The sequence below is a fragment of the Nannobrachium achirus genome, assembly GCF_963921795.1.
Source record: "Nannobrachium achirus genome assembly, chromosome: 6".
NCBI classification, from domain to species: domain Eukaryota; kingdom Metazoa; phylum Chordata; class Actinopteri; order Myctophiformes; family Myctophidae; genus Nannobrachium; species Nannobrachium achirus.
Window position 1 is genome coordinate 42,349,573 of NC_137815.1, and position 17,302 is coordinate 42,366,874.

The window sequence follows — 17,302 nt, forward strand, 5'->3', positions numbered from 1 at the left end:
CTGTGTCTGTGTCTGTGTTTGTGTGCGTGCGTGTGTCTCTCAGGAATCATTGACAGTACCGTGTTGGAGCAGAGGCAGGTGGTTGCTGTGACTGGTGACGGAACCAATGACGGACCTGCCCTGAAGAAGGCTGACGTGGGCTTCGCCATGGTGAGGCAGTCCTCGTTGCTTTTGTTTTCTCTCTCTGTCTGTCTTGTTAAGTAATTAATGGAATGACTGTACCTTATCTAACAGCCATTCAAACGGGAGCCAGCAGCCTTACAGTATCCTGTAGACATGTTAACTCCTCTGTCATCATTGCACTGGTCATGCTCTCTTTCCTTGGCACTCAGTCTTCCAGCTCTGTATAGATCTGGAGCTCCCCCTAGTGTCTCCATATGGACACACAGTCATCCTTTATCCTGTGGAGCTCAGTGTTTTAATGACTCCATCAGTGGTTGTGCAGCCTCCTCTAGATCAGGGGGGCCCACTTGATTTTTTTTTTTTTCATGTTTCATGTTTTCATGTTTCCTGACCTTTACACCAAAAAAAACCTGACCTTTCAACATTCAGTGTTTTTTCTGTAATCTGTAGTTTATTTAATAATTAGGCTCAGAAAGGTGAGTTCATTTGTCTCGCGTCATCATCCAGAGAACGGTGTATCACTTTTGCTGTTACTTTGCATTGTGTTTGCATCGGTCCAATGCACCATGTACCATTCACCACTTTGGTTGTTGAGTTCACCCTCCCCTACAACCACACCCTCCCCTAGATGATGATGCGTACGTCCAGAGCCAAATGAACTCACTTTTCTGAGCCTAGTAATTAAAAGTAATGACATTTGATGTCATAGACCTTTAAGTCTTTACAGCATTGCAATGAAAACACATTTGCAAAGGCGTTAAAGAAAGAAAATCATTTGGCTTTAATCAAACAGTTCACACCCGTGTTCACACAGGTGTGATTTTATTACATTATGTTTTGTAATATCATAATGTTGTATTTTAAATACAACAATACTGTTTTGCCAATCATTTGGGGACCCACTTGCAATATCCTGACGGCCTACAGGTTGGGATTTGGAAAACACTGCACTACATGAGTCATCTGTGATTTCTCTCAAGTATGCAGTGTATGTGTCTGTTCATGTGCTCTTGCCTATACAGTGTATATACAGTTAATACTGTATGTGCGTGTGCGTGTGGAGCGTGAGAGGAGCAAGGGACACGCAAGCGGCGCACGTGTGTGTGTGTGTGTGTGTGTGTGTGTGTGTGTGTGTGTGTGTGTGTGTGGGCGCGTGTTTCTTTACTGTGGAGAGCGGTCTCCTCTAGGCTAGTCTTTGAAGCTCATGGATGGTCTCCTATGCACAGCAGGCTACCACTATGGATCATATTAATAACACTTGTCCTTTAGTCATGGCTCTATATACGCAGTAGGCTACCACTATGGAACACATTAATAATAATAACACTTGACATTGTGGCTCTATATTATTCGTGTGTAGCTTAGAGAGATGACCCCAGCATGCTGTGATCTATACATCTATGATGTTATTTTTGTGAGTGTAAAAACACATTATCTTCAAGTGAAACACAGCAGGTTGCCCTTTGTCTGTTGAAGAAAATAGATACTTGAAACAAGGACACCTCTCAAAAACACATCGCAAGATTAGGTCCTCAGCTCAACCCCCTCTCTGAGTAATTATTTCCTAATTATAAATCCCACTTCAGTGTTATGCATAGCCTATGGAGTATTTTAGGCTACTTATTAAACAAGGTCTGACTATTTATTACTAGCTCCTTTGAGCAAAAATACATTTACCACTTCAACCCTATACTGTAGGCCTATATACATTTTGGCCATTTGAAAATAGCAGATCTACAAGATCACACTGCGTTGCATTTGTGTCCACTGTCCTAGGATATTGACTGTATCTGTGTCCTCTGTGTCAGGGTATCGATGTCTCTGTGTCCTCTATCTCAGTGGTTCTCAACCTTTTCAGGCCGTGATGTAAATAATCTTATTTTAACTGGGGACCCCCCACCCACCCTGACGAGCACTAAGAGTTGAGGCATTAGATTTTGTATTACAGTACACGGTTCTATTGTGAAAATAGCAGATCTACATGCTCACAATGCCTCGAGCTGCGAGCCGTTGTGAGCATGTAGATCGTCTATTTTCACAATTTCTGACTCTAATATTTGACAATTTGACCAATGTTTAATTTGTAATTTTAGATGTATTGAAAAGTCCTTATATTGTCACTTTAGAAATGTGCAGATACCCTCTGTACACTTAAACTTTATGTTGGTTTGTTTACTGTTGAGAGAGAAAACAATGTTGTACATTAAGCTAATCATCTGGGGACTCCACAAAATGATGTGGGGACCCCCCTAGGGGTCCCGACCCACCGGTTGAGAACCACTGCTCTGTCTTAGGGTATTGCTGTCTTTGTGTCCTCTATCTTAGGGTATTGTTGTCTCTGTGTCCTCTGTGGCAGCAGGGTAGTAACTGTCTGTCCCTAGCAGGATATTGACTGTCTCCGTGTCCCCTGTGTCAGGGTATTGCAGGGACAGACGTGGCCAAGGAGGCGTCGGACATCATCCTGACGGATGACAACTTCAGCAGCATCGTCAAGGCGGTGATGTGGGGAAGAAACGTCTATGACAGCATCTCCAAGTTTCTGCAGTTCCAGCTTACTGTCAATGTAGTGGCTGTCATAGTGGCTTTCACTGGTGCTTGCATCACACAGGTCAGGACTGTGTGTGTGTGTGTGTGTGTGTGTGTGTGTGTGTGTGTGTGTGTGTGTGTGTGTGTGTGTGTGTGTGTGTGTGTGTGTGTGTGTGTGTGTGTGTGTGTGTGTGTGTGTGTGTGTGTGTGTGTGTGTGTGTGTGTGCGCACGCGTGTGTGTTTGTTGTACTGTATCCCCAGTATTTCCTGTGGACATAAATAAATTATTGAAAGTGTATGTGGGCGTGCGCTATCTGCGCTTGTGCCCTACATATGCAGAGGCAAGAATATGAATATAAAGACTTTAAAGCCATTGCTGTTATGTCCATTGTTTCACTCTCTCACGCATGGATTTGCGATGTCCAAATTACAAAAAGATGGTGGCACATCAAGTGTCCAATCCGCTTCAAATAACTTACCTGACATCATCAGGGTGTAAATCTCTGAAGATGTGCTAGTTAATTTGTATTAATACACAGATTGGTTAAGAATGTATTCATTAAAATAAGTCCTGGATTGTAGCTTTGAACAACGCATTGATTTGGTCAATAACACAATAAAATAAGAAGTTTCTATTCACATGTGCCTTAGCTTAAAGTAAGGGATAATCCTCTGTGTAGTGCATTATTTTTCCATAACCACATGGCTTGGAGTGGATTATACCACTTATACACTTCCATGGCAACTTGCCAATAATTAAAATATAAGTAGTTCACTCATGTTTGAGGCAATTGGGTCTTTCTTAGTGTAGTGGGAGAAGCCTTAAAAGACCTATACCAATAGTCACATGTACAATACAACACGTTTTATGTTTCCCCAAAAGTAAATTGCATTAAAATTCCTGTTGTTTTTAAGTCTGTAGCTAATGTTATCTTAATAACCCTTAATACAGTACAATTAGTTTATTATGTTGTATTGTAACTGTAAACTATAATAATATCATACCCGTTTCTTTACATTATGATCAACCCCATTCAAAAAGAAAAAGAAAAATAACTTGTGTGAAGTTACCGTTGCAATTGATTTATAAATCCCCATAGATTTATAGAGTGCTACCTCAGCAATCCATCTCTCATGGGTCTAGCCCTTTATAATTTGGGTAGATGACCTCACTGCTTGGCTGATACCAACAATCTACGTACAGTATTACAGATGTGCCATTGGCAAGGGGATTGGCATAACATTGAGCTTGTAGATCAGCTATTTTTATGACTTTCTCTGACTTCAAAGTTTAAATCTACTGCTTTTCAATGGGAATGGAGTCTTGCCATTTGCGGGTTTCCGAGAAAATACGGTCCATTCTCCATATAAATTAGAAAGGCAAAACAGGGAAAGAAACCTGTGGAAAAAATGCATTTGCAGGTAATTTTTCAGGAAGATAGCAGTAAAGCCTTGAAACCTGAAAGACTTGAAACGAAACATCTGCAGTATGCACTGTTATTACGCACATCTGTGTCAGGTGGCTCTCTGATGGTTTCACCCTCTGACCAAACAGATTGGTATTCCCAGAGGCAAGCCCTATGGATAATTAGCCTCTGCCCTGTGCATTATTTATTTTGTTAATAACCACATGTCTCATCATGGATCATCATACATAATATGTCGTTGCTGTCGGGTGGAAACCTCATATGTCACTTTTCAGGATTCATTTTTTTTTTAGGCACATCAACAAGCTCGACCCAGTAGATCGGCTAGTTTTGTGTTACACTGTAGTAGTATGACGAAGTAGGACGTTCATTTACAGAAAAAAATAAAAAAACATAAAACAACTTAAGTGTATCTGCCCCGACAACAACCACTGTTGTATCAAAATAATTCTAATGCAACATTTTATCTTGTTCATCACTTCCAACCAGTGGTAGGAAAAAGTACTCACACTCTTTACTAACTCATAAGTATCAATACTGCAATGTAGAAATACTCTTTTACAAGTCCTTAATTCAAAATTTAGAGTAAAAGTACAAAAGTATTGGTATCAAAATGTATGTAAAAAGTACTCGTTCTGCAGAATGTCCCATTTCACAACTTTTCAAATGTATAAAAAATATTTGAAAATACTTGTAGATCGGTGTATATGTGTACACCACTGCTTCCAACTAAGGCTTAAAAGCAGGGGTTCTCAAACCTTTTTAGGCAGCGACCCCCAAAATAAACATATTTGAACTGGGGACCCCCACCCTGACAAGCACTTGGAATTGTAGGTATTACATTTAATGTGCCTCGTTCCACAGATAAATATTCTGAAAATAGCCGATCAGCGGTTGCGAGGCGTTGTGAGCATGTAGATTGGCTATTTTCACAATGTTCGCCTCCGCTTACTTCATATTTGACAGTATGGCCAGTTTGGTATTAAAAGGGTCTTGAAAGTCCTTAAATTGTCACTTTATCGCTAGTCAACAGTGCCCACACCCTAGGTGGGGTTGGCGATAGGGCCTTTCTGTGTGGAGTTTGCATGTTCTCCCCATGTCTCCTAGGGTAGATACCCTCACAAAAACATGCAGTAATCCTGGTCTCTATAATGCCTCCCCCTGACCAGCCGGGGCGCCTGATGGAGGGGAAAGGAACTGGTTGGAATAACGTGTTCCTTCCACGCGCTATGTCCAAACCGGGGAAATCCCCACTGTCAGGTGAAAAGAAGCAACTTGGACTCCTCATGCATAGAAGGAAGCATGAGGTCAGTCCGTCGTCTACCCAGGCACGGCAGAGGGAGAGCAGAGCCCATGGATTACATAGGCAATTGGCACTGGGTGAAAATGGGTTACAAAAAAAAAAAAAAAAACTGTCACTTTATAAAAGTGCAGATGCCCTGTATACACTTATGTAGGTTTGTTTACCGTTGAGTGAGATTTTTTTTACATTAAGCTAATCATCTGGGGACTCGGCTTGGGGTCCCAACCCCAAGTTTGAGAACCACTGCTTTAAAGAATCAGAGCTGGTAGTTTTGAGTTCCCATTTCCTAGTTCTCTCTGTGTTCTTCCAGGACTCGCCCCTGAAGGCGGTGCAGATGCTGTGGGTCAACCTGATCATGGACACCTTTGCGTCGCTGGCTCTGGCTACAGAACCTCCCACAGAGTCCCTGCTGATGAGGAAACCCTACGGGCGCAACAAGCCACTCATCTCCAGCACCATGACCAAGAACATCTTAGGCCACGCCGTCTATCAGCTGGTTATCATCTTCACACTGCTCTTTGTTGGTATGTACTGCATGACATTCTTCTTTCCTCTGTATGTTCGTGTGGAAAGGGAAAGATATCTGGAGGAAATCTTATATATTGTTGTTGTCGCGTCAAAACCTTGTACAGTATGTCCAAAACCGTTCGTTTTGTGAAAATAGACGATCACACAACGCGGCATTGTCTGTGCGACAGACAGTCTTGCATGATGAAGCAGGGCTTCAAAACGTACACTTTTGAAACTTGGAGATACGAGGTTTCTGCCCGACAGTGACAATATAAGTATTTGTTTATTATGACACATAAAACAAAGTGTTCTCTATTGGTTGTGCTACTGAAGGATGTGTCTCATGTGGTCTATGATGTCAGACATCAATGATGTCAGTCATCTCTATATTTGGGAAAAGTAACAATTTTTATTAAAATCAATGGAGAAAATATATTCACGAATAACTGTATATCAACGTATCTCTTAGAAAAATGCAAGGAATCGATTCCCAATGAAGCCGGTCGATTTGGCATACGGACCAAGTGCTGCCCCCAAATCTGTGGGAGGAGTAGCGCAGCAAAAAAAAGTTTATTTTTGGAGGGGATGGAAGATGGATGGATGGAATAAAGTCGGGCCCAGCCTATAGTCTGGGTGCCCTGCAGGGGCAACTACACTAACTAATTATTCAGGCTAGCTAACACCATCTAAAATGAAGCTTTTGTTCACACCTACAGGCGAGAAGATCTTTGACATTGACAGTGGCCGTCATGCCCCGCTACACTCCCCTCCCTCTGAACATTACACAATCATCTTTAATACCTTCGTCATGATGCAGCTCTTCAACGAGATAAACGCCCGTAAAATCCACGGAGAGAGGAATGTCTTTGATGGAATCTTCAGGAATCCCATCTTCTGCACCATTGTAGTTGGTACCTTCGCGATCCAGGTAGGGAGAAAAAAAAAGCTAAAAAAAATACAGTATGTAAATGAAATACCAGGCCCCCTAATGTGCAAATGAAATGAAATTATATTAATTTGTACCACTGTGTCTATATTCCGATGCACACTTGTGTGTTCAATCTGACTTCACTTTTGGTTTGCTTAGATTGTGATTGTACAGTTTGGAGGGAAGCCATTCAGCTGTCAACCCCTGGACCTAGAAAAATGGATGTGGTGCGTGTTCCTCGGTTTGGGAGAGCTAGTCTGGGGACAGGTAATACATCTGGGTGTCTGTTCAGTATGTCTGAAAAGATTTGGTGCCAGGGAGGATAAGAGAATATTCTAAATTCTTAACAAATTAAAAACGTCCAAATGTTTCGAAGAGAGCCGATCTGCAAGCTCACAATGTTGTGGATCGTATTTTTTCCAAATAACAATGTATAAAATGTAAAAAGTGTTAAATCTATTCCTAATTTTTCTGGGAACCCCCTGGAACACTCTCAAAGGGGTTCCCCACATTGCAATTTTGAGAGCCACTGGCAAAGAGTATCATCTAAAAAAAAAGAACCATACCCCATGAAAGTCTCTGAACCCAATTGCCTTTTGAACCAATGAGCCATCATTTCCTCCATGGGACAGGTGATATCAACCATACCCAATAGCAAGCTGCGCTTCCTGCGAAGGGCGGGACAGCTGAGCCGGAAAGACGATCTGCCAGATGAGGACGCGAACGATGACCAGGAGGAGATTGACCACGCAGAGAGGGAGCTGAGGAGAGGACAGATCCTCTGGTTCAGAGGACTCAACCGCATACAGACTCAGGTGAGGGCATGGGACGGACAAAGGGTTTCATACCTACTATTCCAGGTTGGGGGTTTCTTACTGTACCCTCCCATATAAGGAGAGAGAAGACAGAGTCCTACAGTCAGCTGTCTCCTGACTCCGGTGGGGTGGGGAGAAAACAAACAGGTTCAGTTTCTAAATACTGTGAACTCTGGTAAGGTCATTTGCATGCAGTGGTGGAAGGTAACTAAGTGCATGTAGGCCTACTTAAGTACAATTTTGAGGTTATTTTACTTGAGTATTTCCAATTTCCAATACTTTTACTTCTACTCTACATCTCAGAGTCAGATATTGTACTTTTACGCCACAAAAATTATTTGGAAACTTTAGTTATGTTAGATTTTTATTGTTAATACAAAACATACACTAACCACTTCAGCCCTATTTATACTTGGTCTATTTGAAAATAGCACAATAACACACATTTTTTAAATATTTGTATGCATTTTTAAAACATATTTTTATGCAATGGGATATTCTGCGTGAGTACTTTTACTTTTGGTACTTTAAGTATATTCTGATGCCAATACTTTTGTACTTTTACTCAATTCAATTTTGAATACCAGACTTTTAACAGAATATTCTACATTGTGGTATTGATACTTTAACCAAAGTAAGACATGTGAATACTTCTTCCACCACTGACTGTATACATAACTGTAACCTCCTGTGTATTTCGTTTTCCCCCTTCCTGAGCTGTTGTTTGTTATTCTAATCTATGTTTGTACGGCTTCTTCAAATGTATGACCACCCGTTTGACATATGCTTGGACAATCACAACTCTGCAGAAGTGAACATGGTCGAGGTCAGATCATGACCAGGCTGCCGCGGTCAGTAAAGCTTGAGCTATACTTATTTGCTCCAGAAATATGGCATGGCGCCATTACTACTGTAAGTATAAATCAGGCTGTAGGGCTTAACTCAAGGTGTCTTAACTCAAGGTGACCAACAATTCAGGTATACTGTACAAAGACACATCTGATCGTGCACTGCTGGACTGATGAAAACACCAAGGTGGGTCTCTGGAAGATCTCTACATCATCATGGTGTCACAGGGGCATATTGTAGGTGTCAGTAGGTGTATGTGCAGTCATTCCCAACCTTCATGGCCCACTTGAAAATCTTGAAAGCGTCCACGGCCCACCCATCTGACCACTTAACAAAGCCACTGCGACTGCTGTCTTAAGTGTTCAAGATGGGCGGGCTGTGTGCATTTCAATCGGTTGTGTTCTGGTTTGTGTCAATGGAACTAACGTACTGTAGTGTACTTTAAGTTCCTAGATCCCAGTTTACGTTTCGGTATCACAACGAAAACTACATTTACAAGGTTCTAAAGGAAAAATATCATGTCTTTTTGTTTAAAATTAATGTCACATTATCAATACCAACTTAGTGTTTTGTCAATTATGTCGGGCCCCAGGTTGGGAATCACTGGTGTACAGGAATAATGGTTATAGAACCATCATACTGTAGGTGCTGTTACAGAACTGAGCGTTCCGTCCTTATCTCTCCCGACCGTAATCACTGTGATATTTTAGACAGTTTCCAATCAGGTTTACTGGGTTTTGCCTTCCAAATGATTTCATGTCACCAATGTTGTCATTGAGGGTCTGGGGTGAAGCTATCCTACAACACTGTACTACAGACCAGAACCATACAGAAGCAGCCAAATACATTGCACAGTATGGAGTAGACAGCTGATTTAATTTGCTGGGGAGGATGAGGAGGAAAATCCATGCAGGATGGGGCCGTCCGTTCTCTGGTTTATATTTAACCCTATGGTTTGAACCCTGACTGCCTGGACTGATTTCCATTGGCGGGGGAGATTAGGCATGATGCAATGAATTGGAAAATAAATTGAGCAATTTAAATGGCTACATCTCTATAATACACATGCTGTTCTTTGTTGACACTCAGTTAAATGTCACCATTTGGTTGAGGGGAAACTGCACCATTGGCCTTTGGCTCCCACCTCTCACTGTGTTCCAAATGCATACACACATCCCTGTTTTTTATTTATTATTATTTATTTATTTTGAGCGCACCTCTCACCATTCGATACCATTCAGCCAGTCTGCCATTGAGTCTCTGTCTCTCTGAGAATCCATTTGTCCTGTTCTGTCCCCCTCTCTCCTCCCGCAGATCGAGGTGGTCAACACCTTCAAGAGCGGCACCTCATTTCAGGGGGCGGGGGCTCTGAGACGCCAATCCTCCACCACAAGCCAGAACCAGGATGTAACCAATGTTTCTAGTCCTAGTCACGTGTCCTTGTCCAATGCCCTTTCCTCTCCTACCAGCACTACCGCTGCTACTGCTCCTCCCACTACTGGCCGTGAGTCAGAACTCTGTCTCTGTCCGTCTGCTTGTCTGCTCTCTTACCTTCAGGGATGCCATCCCGGTGTGTGGGTAGCGTTCCGTTGCACAGAACCCAGAACACACGATGTAGACATTGTGGAAGTATGGATTAAATCATGTGTTGTTAGTTGTAGCGCAAAGACTGGAAAGCTATTAGGGACAAGATGGATGCTGGTGTAACGTGATAGAGCAATAGATAGATAGACAGACCTTTATTGATCCTTCGGTTGGAATGAAACACTGATGAATTCAAGCAAGCATTCATATGCAGTACATGTTGTTGTATAGTCACCTACCGGTATAAATACTTATTTCACACACGTGTGTGTGCATGCATGCACTCACTTACGCATTTACACACACACACACACACACACACACACACACACACACACACACACACACACACACACACACACACACACAATCTTTTAGATTACATTCATGTCGTATCACTTGAATAGCAGGAATTGCTTCGCTCTGTTGCATTCACAGCGGACACTACAATTTAGCTTGAAGCAAAATGTGTTGTTTCTACTTAGAGGGTCCCGCATGAATTTTAATGACTGCCGTTCTTTTTACTTTGGTGTAAATCACTTGAGTAAAAGATTTTCAACTTTTGAGATTCACATGTTCTATCTCTGAAATATTGCTCACGTCTTTACATTGACTTAACATTGAATCAAGTTGCTTAAAAAAAAAGCGTCACATGCGCGTCTGGTGTGAATGCCCCTGTTAAGTCATTTTTATTGTGTATACCAGTGGTTCTTGAACCTTTTAATTATGGAGGACCCCCATAATTCTGAGAGTGTACAAATGTACACATTCAGAATTACCGATCTGCAAGGATCTATTTTAGAACCCCTTCGAGGAACCCTGAGCGTCCCTGGAACCACTGGTGTATACGGTATACTGTATGTACTATGTAGGGGGTTGGCATTTCTGAAGGTTCTTTCTTTCTTGCTTTCTGCTTTTTTCTTTGTTACCTTGCTTTCTCTCTTTCTTCTTCTTGCTGTCTGTTTTGCCGTCCATGCTGTTTTATTTCAAATTCATCTTGAGAACTCCTCCCACCCTGGGGTGTACTGTCCTTCTCATCGCTGGATGTGTGTTTGTTTCCTCAGAGTGCTAGGAGCGCGGGACTAAGGGTGATTCCCACGGCGTGACATTTCAGGTTGTGAGTTTGTCTGCCTCTCCTCACCCCCCTCCCCACCTCCCCACCCCATCCCATCGTCATACCGAAGCCCTCCTTCCCATTTCTATGTCTTGACAAGAGAAGTGGTTGTGAACTAATTCTGAGCCAACTCACCAAAGGCCTGGGTTAAACATTCAAGTATAAGCCGCCAATGCTCTTTGCTGTGTTTAGTCTGGCACCGAGGGGTGAAATCTTATTATAAAGCAAATGGATTCACGCTGGGCTGCTGTGGCAACCAGATGCAATCGCAGCCAGGGCCGGGGTAAAAGGAAGAGTCATAGTGTACGCCTACTGTTGCAGGATTCTGAGCTCTTGTTCTTCTATGTATACAGTATTATACTGTTTCCCCCTGCTGGGAAATCCGACATTGAAAGAGACAGTTGCTGAGCCAGTGTAATACTGTATCTTTAGCCTTCACTCGACACCAAAGCATCTGCATCCACTGTCTGGGGGTCATATAGAACCCTGTTTCCCAAACACTGGGTCGGGACCCATTTGTGGGTCACAGACCAATTTTTATGGGTCACGACTCGAGCAAAAGTCCCATTTTCTTTTCCTACAAAAAAATAAATATATATTTCAAAAGAATAAACGTCTGTGTTGCGTTGTGTGCTTGTAGATCAGCTATTTTCACTAGTTTGGGTCCCGGGCGAATGTCTCATTTCTCTTTTGGGTAATGGCACAGGCTAAAAAGTTTGGGAACCACTGAATTAGAAGGTGGACATTATTGCATGTGAGAATTATATATTCTTTTTCCTGATGCCCAGGATTGCACAATTTACTACAATATGCTGTATATCGTCAATGTTTGGTTAGAACCTTGTATGTCCAAAACTGTTACTTTTCAGAAAATTTAAGGAGAAAAAAAAAGTGTTCCAATGAATCCAATGTAGTTTTTATTTATTCAAAAGCTCTTGTTAATACTTCTCCACAAATATTATACTTAACCACTTTCACTTCATTTTTGTCTCCAAAAATAGTCGAAACAGCAGATCTACAAGCTCACAACATGTATCATTGCGACACGTTGTGAAAAACAGCAACGTAAAAAAAAAAAGCGTGAATTATGGATGGTTTCTGCCTGACAGTAACGATATGTTGACACTGCAAGCAGTTTGCCACAGCTAAATCAGCTACTGTATGTCTGTCTGTCTCTCTCTCTCTCTCTCTCTCTCTCTGTTTCTCTGTCTCTCTGTCTCTCTCCCTCTCTCACTTTCTGTAATTGTTGGTCTGTCCCCCTCTCTCTGTCCCTGTTTCAGTTCCTATCTTGTCTTTTTTTATTGTCTATTGCTGAAAGTTGCAGGAACTGGGGGTAGAAAGGAGGTATTAAAGACAAGTACACAGCAAAATCCTTAATGTTGATTAAAAGCCTGACCCATTTTCAGAGTTAGTCATACTGCATAACTTTTTCAGTTGAAAAAGTTATTTTTACATAGAGTATATTCTTTGAGTTGTATATTTCACAACTATTCTACTAAAATGTGTCTTTTGACAACTTCTCTAAACACATTTTGAATGCGAGGGGAAATTACATTGGCACTGGCAATATAGAGAAAATGTAATTATTCATGTATTTAACCGTTATAATACTTATATAATACAGTTTCTGATAATGTGTTCGAGCATATTTTTGTGTTACAAAATATGCTCGAGTGATAGCATAATTTTTCAGGGTTTCTTCAGTACAGACAAAGCGGCAAGCATCTGTTCTGGATATGAAGTCTTTAAAATGCTGCAGTTCTCATTAATGGCCTAAGGAGTCACTGATTCCCCTGCTCCTGCTGCAAAATATTTTACATTGAATTCAAGTCTATAGACCAATTATTTGTTTACAAACATTGAGACTGAATGCACAGCTGACTGTATCATGTAATCAATTCCCAACAGATCCCCAAACCTGTTGTTTTGGGGAGCACTGGTTATTCAACCTCCTCTTGTGTGCTAGTGAGGTGCTCCCATGGGTGCGCCCTTATCGAGACATATATACTTCATTGCGCAACGGTGTTCCACGTCAAGAGTAGCTGATATACAAACTCACATCTCGTCACCAATGCAACCCTTCTGAGCTTGGAGGTCTGCGGCTCTGCGCGCGACACCGTCGCAGGACGGAGCATAATTAGGCTTCATGGACTGCAGCTGGGCGAGCAGTAGACGCTCTGGTGATCCAGTGGATCGGGTGGGTGATCATGAGGAGCGCTCCCTCTGTTCTGATGACGGTGAATAGAGGTGGGGTTTGAAGGACAACTGTTTTGAATCGCTGTTATTGTTTACAATCAACAGAAACTAAGGATTATATATTTCAAGAGTGAGAATTTACAGTAAAAATCCTAAGCATTCTTCCTCCACACTGGGAGAAAAACGGCATCTGAAAGTTTGATGGAATGCATTTTTAAACACGAGTGCCATCCATTGCATCCTATGAACGGTGGGGTTCATTTGGTGCCGACCGGCGTGCGCATACTGGTTTATATCAATGTGACGTGGACCATTAAGGCATCTATGGTGACTTGATGCAACTTTAAACTTTGTGTTATTATCTTAGAAAACATTGTTATAAATACTTTATGCTTTCAGTAGCTAGTTTAAAATCTCCTTTCAATTATAATGATGTGTTTTGCAAATTATGGTCCCATTAAAAGTTTAAAGTAATGGTATGCTTCTTGGGCTTCTACTGGATCTACTGAATGAAGACCCGCCCTCACTGCCCTTCCAGCCAATAGCATTCGTTTCCGGTTGCTTTTCGGGACCGGAAATTCCAAGATGGTGGATTTAAATTAGCTGAAAAAGTGGCTTCAAAATCGTTTGTAGAAACCAATGGGTGATGTCACCACTCCCTTTATCCATAAGTTTTAAGTGCTACCAGTAGGTGTCGCCAAATGTTGCACAGTATGAATTTAAATGAACACTGAGGATTTTATGTGTGGATGTCACCCTGGCAACCTCAGCTGCTCATTCTGTTTCGTCACTTCACTGTGTCCTTACCATAATTACTGATGGAGGCCCTTATCAGCAGTGCCACCGTCGACGTAAACCCCGTCCACACTCTACCCCCTCCTTCTTTGGCAACTCATCACGTGTTATTTGTCAGACATCCTGTCTCATGATGTCATCACGGCGGGTCCTGTCTATTTCTGATTTCTTTAGTTTTTTGTACATCTTGTTTTTAGCCGGGACACAGGGGCCAGCACTATAAACACAAATGTATCCTATAGACACTGAGTGACTGGCGAAGTTGTACCATTGGTCTGCCAGTTGGCCTAACAACAAACTAGCAAATCACAGAGCAATCATCCCTCCTGGCAATGGGATGTACTATAGTCTATCCTTGGTGCTATTGTTTCCTTAGGAGATGCATTGTAAAGGAGCGCTTGTTTTCGGTGGAGACGACTGAGGTGCGGCGTCTCAAGCGGACTTGAGCCACGTGAGACACCGTTGAGCGAGCTAAACGAGCGAGTCGCCGTGTCGGGCGTTGCGATGTCCGCTTGAGCCGTCTCAGCACTGTCCGAGTTACGTACCGATAGGGACAGTATCGTAAATCTTCGTCCCCCCCGACTTTCAGCACCTCTGCACGGTCCAAGTGAACACAACGGATCGTTCCCTACCTCCGGTTCAGCCGCAGCCGACAAGGCATCTCCTACGGACACAATAATCGCATCCTTGGTTGAGCTGACAAGGAAGTAGCCAATCGTTGAGCAATCATCCCTCCAGGTTATGGGAGGATGTAGTCTATCATCATCTTATAATGAATCTGGGATGTTTTGTCATTGAAAAGTACAATTGTTTATTGGGGCATATACTTGAGTGTTTACTTAGATGTGCATGGAGTTGATAACTTGCTTTGGTCATCGGACCTGACAATAATATTATGACTATTATTAATCCCCTCCTTATCTGTTTATTTAAGCAGTCGTATGTCCTTCCATCCCTACCACACCGTCCTGTTGTCTTGTTGCATGTTTGAATTCCTGTTTAATGTCCTTGTGTGCTCACCGTGTTTCATCCGCTGTGTGAGCTTGTGGTCTGGTTGCTGTACCATAGTCTTTGATGTGCTGTTTTGTTATGAATTCCACACCACGACTGTGTTCAAGCCCGCATCATCCAGACTTGTTGACTTGTGGACCATGTGCTTTGCCCACCCTGTGTTCTCTCTCTCTATCTCTCTCTCTCTCTCTCTCTCTCTCTCTCTCCCTCTTTCTTTGTATGTGTATGTACGTACTGTATCCCCATTCAAACCGTGTGGATATTGTACCCACTGCAGTTTTTAAGCTCTCCGATTGTATCGGTCAGATCTAACATCCTTCCTTTTTACTGACCTTAATGTCCACCAGACCTCTTCCAACTTGCATGTGTTATTCCCCGTTTTAATTTCCCTGTGAGTGTTCTGTTTATTAACGTGGCTTGTTTCTAGGTATACCGCAACATTGGACTTTAAAGCGTATACTTACAACGAGCATTTGTGTGTTTGCTTTCTTTACTTGTTTTGTCCTTCAAACGTTTGATTTTGACAGTTTTTTTGGCTGTGTTTTTATATATTTTTATGATTGTGTCCCCCACCACAGTCTTTCTCAGTGCACGCCAGTCGTGTGAGTTGTGAACTGTAGTTGTCTTGTGAAAGCAGAACACAGACTGCGGTGGTCTCTTCTCTCCTGCTGCTGCTCCTCCCCCTCCTCCCCCTTTATATCTCTCCTCAAGTGAGATATCTACCCCCCCCCCCCCCCCCCCCCACCCCCCCCTCTCTCTCTCTCTCTCTCTCTCTCTCTCTCTCAGGGGCGTGATTTGGGGCAACAGGGGATGCCAATGGCCACTAATTGTCCCTAACTGAATTGTTTTTTGCGGCTTAATCTGATTTAATCCATTTACAGTATGTCGCACGTGTTATAATTTATTACCCACTTTCAATGTAGCATCCCAAATTTGGGTTAGTTCATTATAGGTGAACTTTTTCAGCCATTTTCTCTTTTCGCCCCCCAAACAAATAGTGAAAATAGTTGATCTACATGCTCCCAACGTGTCGCCGTGAGACGCGTTGAGAGCCTGTAGATCAACTATTTTAACTATTTTAGAAACAGGCCTTAAATGCTAACTTCTTTTTTCCCACGCCCTATTTCTTGAAATTACGCCTCGGTCTCTCTCTCTCTCTCTCTCTCTCTCTCTCTCTCTCTCTCTTTCTCTCTCTCTCTCTCTCCCTCCCTCCCTCTCCCTCATAACCTTTTCTCATTCCTTGGGCTCCCTCCAGCCTCCCTCCAACTTGTCGCCTCGTTGCATTATCTTACACGACTCCCTTCTCTCTCTCTCCTCTCCCCTCTCCCGGAACAGATCCGTGTTGTGAACGCGTTCCGCAGCTCCCTCTACGAAGGACTGGACAAACCCGACACCAGGCCGTCCATCCACAACTTCATGACGCACCCCGAGTTCAGGATAGAGGACTCCACGCCCCACATCCCCCTCATCGACGACGCGGACGAGGAGACGCGGCGGAACAGGAAGAAGCACGCGGGCAGCCAGCCCACGTCGCCCAACAAGAACAACAACGCCATCGACAGCGGCATCAACCTGACCATCGACACCAGTAGATCGGCCGCCTCCTCCCTCTGCGCCAGCCCTCTTCACAGCCTGGAGACCAGTCTCTAACACTGAGAGTAAACCTCATTATCCCCTGCTGCGCTACCGCCCCCGGCCCCCGGGGCGCCTCCCACCCGTCCCTTAGACCAGTGTTTCTCAAACTTTCACGTTTCAGGGTCTCCCCTTAACTTTGGCAGTGTACAAATGGAACCGAACGAACCCGTCAGGGTTTGTTCGGTTCCATTTGTACACTGTCAGAGTTACAGACTTGTATGGGCCAATTTAGACCCCCCTAAAAGGAACCCACAGAGTCCCTGGAATTCACTTTGAGAACCACTGCCTTAGACCCTTTGAACTGGTACCCAGCTTTATCTTATGGCCCCTTATGGCCCCAAGTTCCCCCAACATCCACGTCCCCCAAGCGTACTACAGCCCTCCGTCCGTCCGTCCGTCCGTCCGTCCGTCCGTCCGTCCGTCCGACACCCCTTGCCTCCCGTTCCCCCTTACCTTGCAGCACATCCAACCTTTCATCCACCTCCC

The 17,302-nt window shown here is 43.2% G+C and overlaps 1 protein-coding gene across 12 annotated transcripts in view; it reads left to right on the forward strand.

Moving 5' to 3' along the window:
• The window catches only part of atp2b2 (ATPase plasma membrane Ca2+ transporting 2), a gene marked incomplete at both ends in the record, with an annotated part of 130,661 nt that extends 113,830 nt beyond the window's left edge, over positions 1-16,831 (forward strand). For 8 of the 12 annotated variants that reach the window (XM_080728583.1, XM_080728588.1, XM_080728578.1 and 5 more), the window contains 7 exons: positions 44-150; positions 2,540-2,731; positions 5,690-5,903; positions 6,606-6,817; positions 6,977-7,084; positions 7,450-7,632; positions 16,517-16,831. In XM_080728583.1, the coding sequence (XP_080584709.1) occupies positions 44-150; positions 2,540-2,731; positions 5,690-5,903; positions 6,606-6,817; positions 6,977-7,084; positions 7,450-7,632; positions 16,517-16,831 (1,331 nt within the window). Of the gene's footprint in view, positions 1-43; positions 151-2,539; positions 2,732-5,689; positions 5,904-6,605; positions 6,818-6,976; positions 7,085-7,449; positions 7,633-9,795; positions 9,889-16,516 lie in introns of all 12 variants that reach the window. The other 4 variants (XM_080728577.1, XM_080728581.1, XM_080728584.1 and 1 more) reach the window with 1 other exon arrangement.
• Between the last annotated feature and the right edge of the window lie 471 nt (positions 16,832-17,302).